This window comes from Taurulus bubalis (genome assembly GCF_910589615.1).
Source record: "Taurulus bubalis genome assembly, chromosome: 7".
NCBI lineage: Eukaryota > Metazoa > Chordata > Actinopteri > Perciformes > Cottidae > Taurulus > Taurulus bubalis.
In genome coordinates, this window is record NC_136595.1 from 25,531,905 (window position 1) to 25,548,435 (window position 16,531).

The following is a 16,531-nucleotide window of genomic DNA, read 5'->3' on the forward strand; positions in this document are numbered from 1 at the left end:
GTCATCAAAAGCCCCCGAGATGAGGCCTCTGGCACGGAACCACCACTTCCAGAGCGTGCATCACATTTCACCCCCCCCCCCCCCCTCCCCCTCCTCCTCCTCCTGGGCTATTCGCGCCCTGCAGAGGGGAACACCCGCTCATGAAATACTGAGCCGAGCCTCTCCGGCCCGCCAACCACCGGCCCTAAATGCAGGAGCAGGAACCCGAGCCGAGTGGTCTCTGCGGACTAATGGGGGCAACGACAACATCAACCGCACACGGACACACAACATTAGAGCATGCACACACTTTATTCCCCTGGGGATGAATATATATAAACATTTAACTATACATACATATCATATAGCAGTTCAATTCTTTCACCTTTGCCCACTTCTATGTCTTTTTTGAGTCAAATTCCTTCACATAATTGACAAATAAAGCTCATTATTTATCTTGCTCTGTTGCTGCAGACAACGTACAGGAACACACACACACACACACACACACACACACACACACGGTGCAAACCTCTGGAATGTCATGTGTCTCTGTATGTCATTCGTGCGTCAACATTTCTCTACTTTTCTATTAAATTAATCTATTATTCTTCCGTCACCGAAATAGCTGAAAGGCAACTTGTGTGCAGGAGCTGAAGTGATCTATTTGTGCGTCGTATGAAATAAAAAAAACATGTGCACGATTATCTAAAAGCTGTGAATTTATAAAATATATTGAGTTTGAGCAGTTTCTATTTATAAGCGTGGTTAAGCGTGGCACACTCTTTGAGCGGCTCGTAAAGTGTGTGTGTGTTGGAGTGTATCTCTTACCCCCGGCGGGTCTCGTCAGGCCGCTGTCCGGCAGAGCGGGCGGCAGCATGGGGGTCTGCGGGGGACACGGCCGGGCCCTCAGGATCTCCGTCTCCCTCCTCATCTCCTGCACCCGGCGCTGGAGGCCCTCCAGCTCCTGCTCCAGACGCTCCTTCTCCCCTCGCAGCAGGTTCCTCTCCCCAGTGGCCCGGTTCAGCGCCTCCTGAAGCCCCGGGCGGGCCGCGGCCTCGGCCCCTTGGGGGCCCCCGGTGTCCCCTCCGCTCAGCCGGGCCACCAGCACCTCCAGCAGGCTGAGTCTGGCCTTCAGGCCCTCCACCTCGGGGCCTCCCCCCGTCTGCGGGCAGCTGGCCTCGGCCGGGCTGGGCACGGTGAAGGTGTACTGGCACCGGCCGCTCCGGTCGTTCCCTCGCCACAGAGCGGCTCGGTCCTGAGCGTCGCCGCCCAGCAGGAGGACACACACACACAGCGAGAGCAGGACCAACATCGTGGGGACCGTCCACCGGCAGAAGGTCTCTTTAAATTCTTCTTTTATTTGTCCGCTCTAAACTTGAACTCTGAATCCTTTACGAATTCCCTATTTCCTGATGATGATTTATTTTTTGTTGTCTTATTTTGTCTCACTCTTTTCTCAGGTATCTCTTCTTCTTCTTCTTCTTCTTCTTCTTCTTCTTCTTCTTCTTCTTCTTCTTCTTCTTCTTCTTCTTCTTCTTCTTCTTCTTCTTCTTCTTCTTCTTTTTCTTCTTCTTCTTCTTCTTCTCTCTTTCTGTCTCTAACACTGAGCTCTCCCAAACCGCTCACAGATATTTATACAATCTGGAGAGGAGGGGAGGAGAGGTGAAAGGAAAGGAAAGGAGGGGAGTGAGGGATAACCACTTGGAGGGGGGGTCGGAGGACAAGGGGGAGGAAGGGAAGAAGAAAACAGAAAGTCATGGGATGACGCTTGTTTTGGGGACAAAAACATTCTTTTTCTTTAAGTTTGAGTGTCTCAACATGACAGCATCTGTATTTTAAATGTGTGTAATTCAGCCCCTCCAGTGTCTTTTGCTCATATCTTATCTGTAGAAACATCCCATGATATGTTGTGTCGGAGGGGATTTGGAGAGCTGGGCCTCAGTGGATATACGATTACCTCCCAAGGAGCCCGGGGTCCGCTTTCATATCGGCAGGGGGCCAGAAACGTGACGCAAGAGCCGATAAGGGCCGCCGTTAGGAGGGTCGAGGTTCAATCGATGAGCGCCGACATAAAACCGGGCCCCTCTGGCAGGGACCATTCCTCCAAGAGCTCACTTCCTGTCTTTGCTGCCGGGAAGGATTTGTTGCAGCCGGCCTCTCGTCTCTTTGCTTCAACGCATCGTCACAGACGCTCTGAACCGCTGCCGGCGAGGATCACTCCCACGTCCAATGATCTCTCCTTCATTTCCACAGAGGCCGGATGAAAAGATGTTGAAGTGAGACGCGTGTCCTGCCGCTTTGCTTTGGTTCCTATAGGATCTCTCCTGGCTCCTCTCCTACACTTCTTCTCCTTGTGTCGCCTACTTTGCTGTGTTTTTCAGATGTCTTGGATACTCTTAGAAATAAAGGTGCTAACTAGAACCAAATATGATTCTTTGGCCTGTCCTAGCATTTTTAAGTTCCTGGTAGAACCTTTTATAAAGTTGCACCATGAACCCTTTCAGAGCGTTCTACATAGAACCCAACAAAAAGGTTTATACCTAGAACCATCTGTAAAAGGTTCCACCCAAAACCCCATGAGAGGTCTGACAGAAAATCCTTCGATAATGTAAAGGTTCCACCAAGAACCCTCTATCTAGAAACCTTCCACCATATAACGGATGCTAACAAGACCCCATATCTATTACAATGGTTTCATCTAGAACCCGGCCAAGAGGTTCCACAGAGAACCCGTTTATATGGGTATATATATATACATACAAGGATTTCCTCCGGTCCTGCCAAGTGAAGTCTGCATTCTCTCTCCTGACCACCAGGGGCGACTCCTCTGGTTGTATAGAAGTCTATGCTTCGTGTGTTAAAGCTGCATTCTCTCTCCTGACCACCAGGGGCCGACTCCTCTGGTTGTATAGAAGTCTATGCTTCATGTGTTAAAGCTGCATTCTCTCTGTAGTTGTGGGTAGAACCTCAGCCCTTCCTATGAACCCTTTTGGAGCCCTTATTTCTCAGAGTGATCCATCTCTGCTGACCCGCCAGGCCTCCCTGAACCCTAAAACACCACCTGACCCGGAGGCCTCACTCCAGGGGGGCTCCAGTGCAAAGGGTGCATTCTAAGGGTGCAGACTCTAGGGTGCATTCTAAGGGTGCAGACTCTAGGGTGCATTCTAAGGGTGCAGACTCTAAAGGGTGCAGACTCTAAAGGGTGCATTCTAAGGGTGCAGACTCTAAAGGGTGCATTCTAAGGGTGCAGACTCTAAAGGGTGCATTCTAAGGGTGCAGACTCTAGGGTGCATTCTAAGGGTGCAGACTCTAAAGGGTGCATTCTAAGGGTGCAGACTCTAGGGTGCATTCTAAGGGTGCAGACTCTAGGGTGCATTCTAAGGGTGCAGACTCTAAAGGGTGCATTCTAAGGGTGCAGACTCTAAAGGGTGCAGACTCTAAAGGGTGCATTCTAAGGGTGCAGACTCTAGGGTGCATTCTAAGGGTGCAGACTCTAGGGTGCATTCTAAGGGTGCAGACTCTAAAGGGTGCATTCTAAGGGTGCAGACTCTAAAGGGTGCAGACTCTAAAGGGTGCATTCTAAGGGCGCAGACTCTAAAGGGTGCAGACTCTAAAGGGTGCATTCTAAGGGTGCAGACTCTAAAGGGTGCATTCTATGGGTGCAGACTCTAAAGGGGGCATTCTAAGGGTGCAGACTCTAAAGGGTGCATTCTAAGGGTGCAGACTCTAAAGGCTGCATTCTAAGGGTACAGACTCTAAAGGGGGCATTCTAAGGGTGCAGACTCTAAAGGGTGCATTCTATGGGTGCAGACTCTAAAGGGTGCATTCTAAGGGTGCAGACTCTAAAGGGTGCATTCTCTTCAGAAAAACACGTCCTCTCCCAGATCGATGCCAGCCTCAGAGCTTGTTTACAGACAGCTGGTGGTTCACCTGAGACAGTCGCCTGTGTCAATGATTGGTCGGACAGATGGGCGACTGCATGAATGAGGTACAGCTCAGTGTGCCTTTTGAAAAACACATCCTCTGACAGGAAATATCTTCACAATGAGAAACCGAAGAGAGGGTGGAAGGTGGGACTCCTTTATTTCATAAAGGAGTGAAATAAATCACCAAAGGAGGAGAAAGATGAGAGTAAAACCATGTGGAAACGGAAAAAGAGGTGAGAACGAGTGAAGACAGAAGCTCCTGGGAAAGTAGGAGGAGTGAGAAGGAGTGTTTGAACACATGAACAATGTTTTCTTCAAGTATCGGAAATGTATTCTCCACTGTGTGTGTGTGTGTGTGTGTGTGTGTGTGTGATGCTGGTTGGCACGTCGTCCACTCCTCTCTCTCTCTTTCAGGTTAAAACTGCATTATGATTAAAATAACCGCTGCTATGCCCGGAATCTGAAGTCATCCAGCGAGTCGTACCGGAGGACCACAACATGCGCTGCTGCCAGCGTGGGTGAGTCTCCAGCGGGAAGAGAGCAGAGAAATGTTCTCTATTTAGTAAAGTGTCATACTGAAGCCACTTAACCAGCGACGGCAATAACACCATGAACCTTTCCTCTCTTTACACTGTGTGTGGATGAACTATTGTTGTGCTTATTGTTAGGTAAGGCTGCTGTAAAAGGGGAAGAGGATATATTTGTATAGTGCTATCAGGAGATTTACAGGATAACGACCACTCTTCACTAATACTCCATTAATTGATTTTATAGGAGTGGGAATATGTAAAAATATAATACTATGCACTAAAATGTAAAGTTTTGGACCCAAATCCATCCCTATAAAATACACAAAAAAAGTGGTTTGGGGGTTAAGTACTCTTTAAGAAGAAGGAGTGTTTTTGCTGTAATGTTTGTCCGTTCCAAAAATGGAAATGTTGAACTTGTTTATCAATTTATCACCAACAATATGCCTCTTTGAGAGCGTGCATGTGATTCCTATCTTTTGTCAAAGGCTTAAGTGGCTCTAATCCCGGAGCTCCTCCCTGATTGGCCGCAGACAGAAGGTGGCGGGTTGTGAAAGGTCAACGAGGAGACAGCGAGCTGGTTGGTCGGTGCTGGTTTTCCCCTCATTAAATGTACACAGAGGACCCAAAGTGATAAACCTACATGTGGGTTGTTCTCCTTCTTTGTGGACGGTCTGAATACATCCGGTTCATGCGTCCTCCTCTCATCACAGCAGCCATCCTTCAACATTAAAACCAGCATATGGGATGAAATGCCTTTCTGCTCTTCATCTATAAAAGCTGAAATATGGCCGCCGCCCCCCCCGCCGTGCGCAGCAGCAACTAGTAAGGAGCTGGAGTCCATCTGCCGTAGATCAATGAGGTGAAAGTCGGCTCCATTGTCCGGTGAGGACGGGAGCAGCCGGTCTGCCAGAACAATAACGCTTCACGGCGTCCAGTCACTTCACACTTTAGGGCCGTCCTGGGACTCCACCCTGCCAGTAAAGTCACAGAGCAATAAAAAAAGAAAAAGAAAGGCAAGAGGAGATCAAAAGAACGCTCAGGACAAGGATTTAGAAAGTGGTTAAGAGCGAAGGGATGGCATTTCCATCTTCTTTCTTTCCATCAAACACATTGCCCCCGAGCATCCGAACTTTTCTGATTCCGTCCTTGCGGGAAGACCAGTTAAACCCAGTTAAGACCAGTTGAACCAGTTAAACCCAGTTAAGACCAGTTGAAACCACACGGGTGCCCTTTTTAAAATCACTTTATTCCAGAGCAACAACAAAAAAAAGTAGTATCAGTATATCACAGTCTTCCAATGCAATGTCAAGAGTATCGTACATCATTACAGGATCAATATTTACAGCTAAAATAAATTACGTCAAAGAAAAAATAAAATAAAAGTGACAATGTCGAGCTCCAATGTATAATACAGTTAATTAATCCAGAACACAATGACACCTACGTTAGTTTCACAGCATCTCTTGAGTTAACCCCTGCTTCAAAGTCACGCAACGGCTGTGTGGCGGCGGGAGGAAGGTGAGCTTTATATACTTGCTGAGAAAATCTCTTTTCCTGCCAGTGATTAAAAGAAGCGGCGCTTTTGATACGCGGATGCGCCTCAGTTGGTGAAATGTGGTCCTCTATAAACGAGGAACCCTGGGCAGACATGAGGCGCATCGCTAAGTGTTAAGAGCCCTCTTTTATACGAGGCTGCTGCAGCAGATTCAGACCAGCTAAGTTGGCGTCGACCCGCCCCTGCCTTTACAGTGAACTACCTATACAACGTAATATGGAAGGGTTTCCCTGTTACACGTGATATGTGTCATGGCGCTTACGTTCGAACCTTGAGCCTTCAGGACTGATCTCACAGCAGCTTTATGTGGAAATACAAATGAGAAGATCAGCACTGAGGGGCGAGTGGAGGCCAGATCCCCCTTCAGGGGTACGGTACTCGAGTGGGAGGCTGGCTGGCGCCCCCTAGCTGGAGGGGAGGACTGTGTGCAAAGAAGGGGAAAGAGAGAGAGAGAGAGAGAGAGAAGGGGAGAGAGAGAGAGAGAGAGAGACTTCTCCGTCGGACACTAGCGATATCGCAGGATCACTGGAACTGAAAGAGAGAAGACAAGGAATATTTAATGACAAGTTTTTGTCAATAAGTTTGTATGTTTATTTGAATGTGTCTGAGACTCACTGATGATAATGAGCAGGAGGGCAACGACTATCAAGGCGATAATCATCTTCATCTGTGGAAGAAACAACACATTCCTTAATGACACCGGATTTCTCTGAATGCAAGCGAATAAAAGAAGACACAATGAAGTTGTCTCTCACACACACACACACACACGCACACACCTTCATGTCTCTCCACCACATCCTCCGGTGCATCTGTTTGGCTCGGCTACTGAAGGCCGACGCGTTATCCGATAGGCTCTCTGTGTGACCGCCGCACAGGCGAGGACGCGTGAGGAGGAGGAGAAGAAGAAATCTGTTAATCACCGATGTAAACAAAAGAAACCTGGCTATTGTTTAGCCTTTGAAGTTGGACGAGGTGACTCAGAAGTGCCTGGCTCCGTGTGTGTTATGCAACTGGTGAGATCACTCCCACCAGCGCTTCGGAAACAACAACTAGAGTTTATCCCCGGCGGATTGAAAACACATTTCCTCTAAGACCCGCCTCCCGTCTGAAGCGTCACCGTTGTCGACTGCTTCTTCAACAGTTTGACGTTTAACTCCGTTAACCGGAACGCGTCCTCGCAGCTCCCGAGGAGACGCTACGAAAACTCGCGTATACGCAAAAGGCTCACGCAAACACGGCACAGATGTGCTCCAGATGTGCGTCGTCGTCTCGGGCCGGCCGACCCGACGGAGGGAAGCGGTTATGAAACATCTGGGTGGACGTTCACGATGAGACCGAGAAGAGACACGTCGGCCGCGTCTTCTCATCTCACGGAGGAGGCGAGTGCGTGTGAAGCTGAGAGAGAGAGCTGTGAAAAGCTTTCAGACACACAGCTGGTAAAACACTCAACCTGGACGCATCGTTAGCACCTTTAACGTGTACCGTGTGTATTTACACGCAACTCACCAAGCTGATGCTTTGTTGATTGTTTTCCAACTGAAATGCATTCCGCATGTCGGCGCGGTTTAGAGCCGCAATGATCACGTTCTTCACTTTAAATATAACCGTGAGGCTTTTGTTTGAACGTTCTCTTTATTTCTTTATCATATTATACATTTTTAGATTTTCTATTCTTTTACCAAAGAGAGGTCAGAGAAGGGGGAGTTTTGGAACCGGACATTTGATTTGAAGACGTCAGTCTTTTGGACACCGCCTCCAAATATTATAAAGCGTATTACTTGTCTGTTCTTGCTTGAATTTGGAATTTCTTATTTGCAGAACATTTCCAAGCTCAGAAATATCTCCCAAAAACCTTCACTTCAAGATGCCTTTAAAGACCATCGGGCCTCATCGGCAAAGGTTTTTTCTTCTTTTTAAAAACGGACATTTTGCCATGACATACCAAACGCCCAAATACGGCGAGGATCGATCCTCGGAGCCATGTGCAAGCAATCTGTGAGCTTACCTGTGGAAACTACCCATTCAAATAAATGAGCGTTTGTGTCGACGTCATTTTGTAAATCAACAAAACGCACATATTTGGAACACAAAAGTGACTCACCCGACTTGTCCTGCAGGTCGTCGAGCCGCTCGCCCCTCTCTATCACCTTGGAGATGTTCTCCTGCATCACGTCGATCACCTCGTCGACCTGCGACTGCACCCTGAGGCAGAAGTAATGAGCGTCAGTCGAAAACGATAACAGGTACGATTCTCGTGGATCTGTCTTTTCCTTTTGTGGCAGAAGCCCCATCGCCTTTCCAAACAATTTCCTCTCATCATCAGGCCCGGTCCAGCTGGCAGGCAATAAAAAGGCCTGTCAGATGGTTTTCATCCTCTCAATAATCTGCCTGCACCTGTTCAGTATCTGCAGAATAATGCTGAGCTCCTAGCTTTATTCACGGTGCTCCTACCTGAGATGACCCTTCATCTCTTATTGAGACGCAGGTTCAGCTGGAGGGAGGACATTGGCAGAGAAGTGGTACATAAATAAATAAAAGCAGAGAGGCTCATAAAAGGAGCCGCAAGACAAAGGAATTTGTTTTTCCGAACAACTGGTCACTTGTTCCAGCACCGTTAACACTGATTGTCTCAGACAAGGAACTGCAGCAAATTATCGGTCTTGGACTTCAGCTTGATTGCACGTTGAAGACGGTAACATTAACCATGCAGAACCAAACCGAGAGCAAATAGCAAATCAGGAACGTAGAGAAGCGGCCTGTGAGAAGCTGACCTTAAAAAAAAAAAGGTTCAGACGGACCGGGATGAGGAGCCGGAGCCGTGTGCAAACATTCCTGCCCGTCCTCGTAAAAAGAGTTGCTCCTTGAGACTCAATTCGGAGAATTTAGGATTACACAGAATTCCGGGTAGAGATCCGGGTAAAGATGGCAGCTTAACCCTTAAAGTAGCCTTTGGCACTGATGAAAGGATTGCAATATTTATATATGTGCAGTATTGTGAGGACAAACCGACGGCATTACAGTTGTTTCTCCATCGTATACAATCGATATATTCATTGACATTTTTCAGAATCGTTCCATTTATTTTTGTAAACAACTATTTTTGTTTGTAATACTGCAAGTATAAATATATTGTAATACTTTTATCAGAGTGCCACAGCATCAATCACCATTGTTAACTCATCACAGAGATTTATTTTAAAATGAAAAAAGGTGAAAACTTGTGAGTGGGAGAAGTTTTAAGAGGCTTAAGAGTTTCTTAAACAGAGGAGGAAAAGGTGGACAAAGAGACTGCTTATATATATATATAGTCTCCCTTTTCTTTTTTTAAACAAACCAATCACAGCTCTTTAAAAGGATGTGTCATATCTAGCAGCGGGGTCCACCACCCCTTGCGAGCCGGCCAACTGAGCTCCAGTGAGCCAGATTTACTGGCGCTTTGTTTGCCGTGGGCGACCCCGTCTGGTTTCAGACAAAACCGTCCAAGTATGCACGGATCGGGAGAAACAAGTCCGTCTCAACAACGAGCTCGTCTGTGGAAACGGACTGCGTCTCTGGGACGTTACACAACAACCTGCGCACGGCGGCCGGCCTCTCTCGCTGCTGCAAACCTGTAAACACGGCGAGCCGCAGTTGCGTAACGGCGACACCTAAACCCAAGACTGCTGGCAACTCCGCTCTGGCTCTGACTTGTTTTGGAGGAATGTGTTCGTACTTACTGCTTGAATTTGTCATTCTGAGGTCCAAATCTGGGCCCCGAGGGTCCTCGCCTGGAAAACAAGTATAAATGAAGCCAGAGTGACTCAGCTGAAACGACTTATTTAACAATCTATGTTAGTATGACTAACTTCATCTCGATAAATGGTACTAAAATATATTGTATTCATTGATTGCACAATCAGTGTCTTAATAGAATCCAAACAAACTCACAGAAAGAAGTCCTCCTCCTCATCGGAGTCGTCCTCCAGCAGGTTCCTCTGTACAAGAGAAGGTCAGAGGTCAGATACGGGTGAGTTCTGGGTACTGGATGACTGATCTGAATGAGGTCAGATTTGTTTTGAGGAACGACCTGCTGTGAGAGCATCTTGTCCGTTGAAAGGAGCAGAGTACTCTCCTGGAGCTGCTGATACCGAGATATGAAACTGACCTCCAGGGGCCGAAATCTGCTGATCGATAGAAGCCTTTTCTGTCTGTCCTCGAGGGGCCGATGCACCCGACCACACTGCACTTACGTTACGATGACTTACTACAATAAATAAGACTGTCCGCTTTCCAAACCTAAATAAAGACTCTCGTGCACTAGAAAACTCCTCGGCATCCAACTCTGAGAAGGAAGAGTCCAAAAAAAACAAAAACACAGGTTTCTGTGATCAAGGTAAATGATCTCTGAAGCTCTGAACCACTGATGGTTTTAACATGCGAAGACAGCGCCCTGTGTAAAATGCTATTCATAGAGAATGAGTGAGAACAGCTGCCTTAAATCCTCACAGGAGGAAAGCTGGACCAGATCCAGATTACCTGCTGCCGGGACAGAACGTTTTCCTAGGACAGCGGGAGTCGTGCATCCATTCAGTGCGTTGCCAGCATAAATGACATAGTTTGGGTTAAATTATTCAATTTTTTCAATTAGGACCCCTTGCAAAGAGCAAAGAGAACCCACAGATGTTCCATGTTGACAGCTGCAAGAATATTGTGTGCCCGTAAATATTTAATACACTGTCATCTGCGAAGAAGCCGAGGGAATGGCGGCCAGGTGATGATAAAGAACTTTACGGGTCGAGGCACTAACACTCTCCTTCTGCGCGGCTTTCTTTTCCCTGGTAGTTATTATCAGAGGGCGACCTGTGATGCAAGAACTCCCCCGTAAGCTTTGCTTTGATCCCGGTTCAACACAATAGCAGAGAGGATTTCAGAGAGAGACAGAGGACTGAGTCGAGTCAAGAGTCAGGGGGAGGACAGGGAAGGTGGTGGAGAGAGGGGGGGCACTTTGATGAGAACCAGACATTTGCCTCCAGGAGTTTCTTCACTTTTCCACAAGTATTAATTGAATCATCATCTTAAAGCAAAACCTGAGTCTTCTACCGACATCTGTTTTGGACTATTTCACTTTTCTTTTGCAGCCAACATGGATGTTTTTGGGGATGTATATATTTGAAAGACCCATTTATATATTATAGTTAGCATGCCACGCCGCATGGGGGCAGTTAACATGTTGGTGACGGGTCACGTCACACAATCAGGCCGTAAGTAGACACAGGTGTGGAGCCTGAGTGTGTTTGGACCGCAGGATATGTGATGGTTCTCGGCTCCAAGTGGTCGAATACACAAAGCAATGAGCTGAATTTTAAATACCGCAGAGCACAGCGGAAGAGATGAGAGATATGATATAATTACAGCACACAGAAGTGTCAACTTCGAAATCCCTGTGCTCATTTCCCCATAATGCATTCTGTTTGCACACCCCCCCCCCCCATTGCTTCTTAATGACGCTGATGAGCCAGAACCCAAACACCTCCCCTCCCTCCCTCCGTGTCTCACCCTCTCGCTGCGAAAGGATCCCGTGACCTCGTCGTCATTGAGGTGCCGTTTGAACTTGGGGGGCATGTTGTCTTCAGGCTGCTCCTCCTGATCCGGCTCCCTCTGTGGGACAGAGAGAGAGAGAGAGAGAGAGGGAGAGAGAGATCATGATGTGGGCGGTCAACAACAACAACGGTCCTGCTGCTCCAGAGCGTTTCACACGTGACATGGCGGCCTGCTTTTGACGTTTAACCACAACCATTTTAGCATTCAGCGTTTGAACAAAGACCCTAATTCTGAACTCGCTCAGCAATAATTGCATTAATGAGAATCAGAGAAGAGCTGATTTCATTAATTTCCTCTACAATCTAATGTTTACTTCTGCAACATGTTAAGAAAGCAGTTCTTCCAGGGTGCCAGCTGTTTGTGAAATAATACTCCTCTGCTTTTCCTATTATTCCTATTCAGAGGTCTTGATTCCTCATATTCCTGGAGCCAGCAGGCATCGAGTCTCACTAGCTACGAAAGGAAATGCCGTCATTGATTTGTGTGGAAACCAATGTTTGATGTGGAAAACATGCCGTTCTTCCAATTACACCCCTCCTCGAGTGTGTGTCTGGGTGCTACTTGTTCCAAACATCGCTTGCTACCAAACACAACGGTGCCTTGGTTACACTGAACTAAGGCCCGTCTACAACTACCGGGGGGAGGAAACACACACACAGTCACACACACCACCTCTCTCAATCCAACAATTCAATTTATACCATTGAATCCAGTTCAGTCTGACTGTCTCACTGTGGCTGTTTCTCAGCAGCGTCCTTTTCTGGCACTGCGATACGAGGGGGAAAAGGCCGTTCGGCAGCCGGGAGAAGAGGAACTTTCCGGTAAACGGAGGTGAAGAGAAGCAGGCGGACAGGGCTCGCTCTGAAGCAGCGACAGCGAGAAGAAGAAGACACAGAAAAAAAAGAGAGAGAGAGGAGAAGCCAACTCTGTCATGTTAGGTTGCAGAAGGAGGACTTTTAAGAGAGGATTTAAAAAAAGATGGAATCCTTATATAGATTTTTTTAAAGCAGAAGTGTTGATTTTGCATTAATTGCATAATAATGACTACAAGACTGTAGACTAGTAATGACCACAATCAATACATGCATTGCAATGCGTTATATAAGAAGTACAGCTATTTTTACCCCCACTGTAATGGCATTAGACCAGGACTCCTTAAAGGAGCCGGAGCTGCTCTCACGAATAGAAACTAAGAGTCCTGTGTCCCTTCAGCTCAAGACAATATCCTCTCAACATGGAAAAATCTATTAAAACTGCATTTGAATGTTGAAATATTGGTTCACATCAAGAGACACACGTGTCCAAAGGAACATAGGACCCTGGGACGATCCCGGTTAGCCAGCTACATCTCAGCCGTTTGGCCGCTTGTATCTGGGCTAACGGCTCGTTAGCACACGTAAACGTTTTAAAAACGTTTTTAGACGTCAGTGTCGTCTGTCTGCTACACTTTAACTATTACGTCACCACACCGGAATAATGTAAGCGACAGTGAAGAAATATGAACGCAAACACACGCGAGCTAGTTGCCAAATGTAGCTAGTATCCAGGTTTAGCTAGCAAGCTAAGCTAAGCTAAGGATGCTACCTGATGTTGTTTCCCTCCCCACACGCACACAGATCCGGTTGTTCGGTGCCGGAGAACTCAGAGCACACGGAGACTCGGGTATTAATCCAGGTGTGTGTGTGTGTGTGTGTGTGTGTGTGTGTGTGTGTTCAGTTGGCTTGGCGGCGGTGGGTTTGCAGGTGCGTCACGGGATTGTCATGATGGATGCTAGCGGTGCGCTCGTCTCCTTTTCCGTCTGATCAGCTGACCAGGAAGTGAACACAAACATCTGGAGGAGGAGAGGGGCCGCTGCAGATGTTTGACAGCGTGGTGAAGTTATTATGGATGCAGCAAATATACCAATTCCTTTTGAAGTATACAACTTTTTTAGTGTTTCTCTGAATAAATGCACACATGTAAATTCAAGTAACCCTCGTGTTTTTTTTATATACTGTAGTTGAGTATTTAGATGTTATGCTTCTCTTTACTTCACCTCTAATTCATGTCAGAAATAATTAATGTATGTGGTAGCTATTTAGTAACTGCTTATTCATATTTTACATTTTAAACGTTTGTAAAGTCAAATTCATAGCTTTGATATATATAGTATACATATACTATATTTGTTTATGTAGCATTATATATATTATATTAATATATTATATATTACATTGAAGTTAAGCAAATTATATATATATATATATATATATATATATATATATAAAGTTACATTGAAATTAAGCAAATTATATATAGCATGTTACATTGAAGTGTAGTAAATTATATATATATATAATGTTACATTGAAGTGAAGCAAATTATATTGTATGATATATTATACACTTCAACCAACTACAAAAATCAGAATCCAGTTTATTGCCAATTAGCTTTTCACATACAAGGATTTTGGTGTATTGGTGCATACATAAACATAGTAAGATCAATTCAAAATAAAAGCAACTATTGCAAAAATCAAGAAACATAGATATGTTGAATTGAAGAAAAACAAAGTATCATGATGTATATTGATATACCACTCAAGGAGGTACTTTTACTTTTGAAACTTTTACTATTATATTGTCACTTTACATTGTATATACTTAGTATTTTACTATCATTATGCATTTACTACATTCCTTTTTACATTCAGTGTATTCATTTTCAATTACTGTCTAATTTCTAATTAATTAATTACATATTGTATTCCTTATTTTGTACTTAAACTATTTCATATATATAATACTAATACTAATAATATATAATTACCATTGTTGGAGGGAGCCTGAGACTTAAAATGATCATTGCCAACAACTGCTCTCTGTAATTCGTGTGCATATACTAAATAAGGAACATTATACTTAAGAACATGTTTCTGGTAGTCTAATACTTCTGTTATTATACTTCAGTAATCCAGTTTATTATAACTAGTTTTGCCTAAAACATCAACAAAGCAAATTAAACAAAATGTATGAATTATAAATAAATATGCACACTAGTTGTTGTTCAAATAAGGGTGGTTATAATAATAATAATATTAATAATGCAAGTTGGCAACAGATTTAGTTTTTAAATGATTTTATAATAAGAATTTCCCCACTTCCGGTTTTAGGGCACATGTCGTACGTCTGCCTCAGCTGTAGTTGGCAGCAGTGCGCATGCGCTCGCGGGCCTCTGCTACAACGTAGAAGAAGAACAACTTTTTACCGGAAGACAGTCCCGACTCCTTGGGTGAGCTATCGGTGTATCACGCCTCATTTACGGATGTATTATTATGTTTTCCTGACTCAGACTCAGCGGGGGGTGTTTCTGTGACTACAGGCCGTTAAAAACAGACCGACTTGTTTTTTTTCGCCGCCGGTCCTCCGGAGCTCGAACCCCGGTCTTCTTCTCGGAGAGATGCAGAGTGCAGGAGGCGGCGTCGCCGAGTCCCGTCCCCTGTTTGGCGGCGCGCTGTCGGCCGTCTTCCCCCGCGGCGCCAGAGACGCCAGCGAGCTGAGGGAGATCCCGGACAACCAGGAGGTGTTCGCCCACGAGGCCACCGACCAGAGCCTGATCGTGGAGCTGGTGGAGTACCAGAGTCAGGTGGCGGACCGGGACGCCGCCGGGTATCACTTTGAGGACATCGCGGGCAGCAACAAAGCGTCGGAGCCGGGTGCGTTTGAAGTGACCAGCGTCGTGCGCATGTCCGAGTCCGAGCTGTCCCTCTCGGCCTGCAGCTCCGCCTGGGCGCTGACCGGCACGCAGCGCGTGTCCAAATTCAACGAGGAGGCGAGGAACACGGTGACCCTCCACCTGGGTCTGTTCCGCCTGCCGCAGTTCTCCACGGACGTCCTGGTCTCCTTCAACGACCCGCAGAGGATCAGCCCCGAGAGCAGCAGCGCGGCCTCGGCGGAGACGCACAGGGACCCCTGGACCGTGCAGGACTTCCGGCGCTTGTTGCAGACTCTGACTCTGCACAACCCCGGGCTGTTTGGCTAGAACAACTAGGGGCCCTGATTTAGAAAACTTATTAGGACTGTGTTTTTCCTAGGGGGGGGGGGGGTCCCCTGCAAGCATCAGGCCTCCAGCAGGTTTTGGATCCCAACCTGAAAGTTCCTTCCAGTGATGGTTCCCCGTCGCTCCCATGACACACATGTACTGTTCTTCCCTGGATGCTGACTTTTTCTGACATCTAAAAATGAATTGGTGACCAAACACTTCACGGTTTTGTCGCAATAAAAGAAAATGTTTGACCATTTCCTTATTTTGACTTGTGATTGTTGGTTAAATATGCTCTGAACTATCGCCAAGAAAACTATCCTCATGAACTGGAAATTAAGGAATAACATACATATCACACACTGGAGAAACCAGAATACATTTCAATGGAAAATCTAACCTCCATCATTTACAATACAACAGAACACCACTCCATCTGGTCATCCTTCACTATGTTTTTACAAACATGACATCACCCATTCTATTAATATTCCCATGTACATGCATACGCACATACATATAAATATGCCCTCATCTATACTTTGTGCCCTTTTTTTAGATTAAATAATAAACACGCACACACACCATACTTCTATACCCTGCATATATGATTTTTGCTGGCTTGTATCTCACTGTTTTGTCGTCCTCTTGGTGTTATGTCTATGTAAAAAATATGCTCTGAAATTGGACTGTACTCTGGAGACGTATACCGCAACTCTCACATCACATTAATGTGTGTTTTTTGTGTGTAAAGGCATTTCTGTTATGTGCTGGTCGGCGGCACCTGAGTGAAATCTGAGGGTTTGAGACATGATGTCATCGACGTGCACATTTCCCTCCACGTTCCCCATCTCCCACTCACTCAAGCGCTCCAAAAATATTTCCATCGTCCTTTTTAAGCATGTTTTTATTCTTGGATACAAACATCTGGAGAG

General features: G+C 46.0%; 3 protein-coding genes across 5 annotated transcripts in view; 1 reads left to right on the forward strand and 2 right to left on the reverse strand.

The window, feature by feature from the left end:
- The window catches only part of myoc (myocilin), a 12,084-nt gene extending 10,510 nt beyond the window's left edge, over nt 1–1,574 (reverse strand). For both annotated transcript variants that reach the window (XM_079221148.1, XM_079221147.1), the window contains exon 1: nt 811–1,574. In XM_079221148.1, coding sequence (XP_079077274.1) covers nt 811–1,294 — 484 coding nt within the window. In that variant the 5' untranslated portion in view covers nt 1,295–1,574. The remainder of the gene's footprint in view (nt 1–810) is intronic.
- A 4,092-nt stretch (nt 1,575–5,666) lies between these two features.
- vamp4 (vesicle-associated membrane protein 4) lies at nt 5,667–13,532 on the reverse strand. Of its 2 annotated transcripts, none has more exons than XM_079221158.1 (8): nt 13,161–13,532; nt 11,532–11,633; nt 9,924–9,970; nt 9,713–9,763; nt 8,098–8,198; nt 6,773–6,852; nt 6,609–6,660; nt 5,667–6,524 (listed from the first exon to the last, which is right to left on the reverse strand). In XM_079221158.1, the coding sequence occupies exons 2-8, from the start codon at nt 11,595–11,597 to the stop codon at nt 6,499–6,501; spliced, it is 423 nt and encodes a 140-aa protein (XP_079077284.1). In that variant the 5' UTR covers nt 11,598–11,633; nt 13,161–13,532; the 3' UTR covers nt 5,667–6,498. The 2 variants fall into 2 exon arrangements, with proteins under 2 accessions (XP_079077284.1, XP_079077283.1); XM_079221157.1 differs by having other exon boundaries at nt 12,278–13,532.
- A 1,374-nt stretch (nt 13,533–14,906) lies between these two features.
- On the forward strand, nt 14,907–15,846 carry rangrf (RAN guanine nucleotide release factor). Its single transcript, XM_079220509.1, has one exon. The coding sequence runs from the start codon at nt 15,015–15,017 to the stop codon at nt 15,594–15,596; it is 582 nt and encodes a 193-aa protein (XP_079076635.1). The 5' UTR covers nt 14,907–15,014; the 3' UTR covers nt 15,597–15,846.
- Nucleotides 15,847–16,531: the final 685 nt, after the last annotated feature.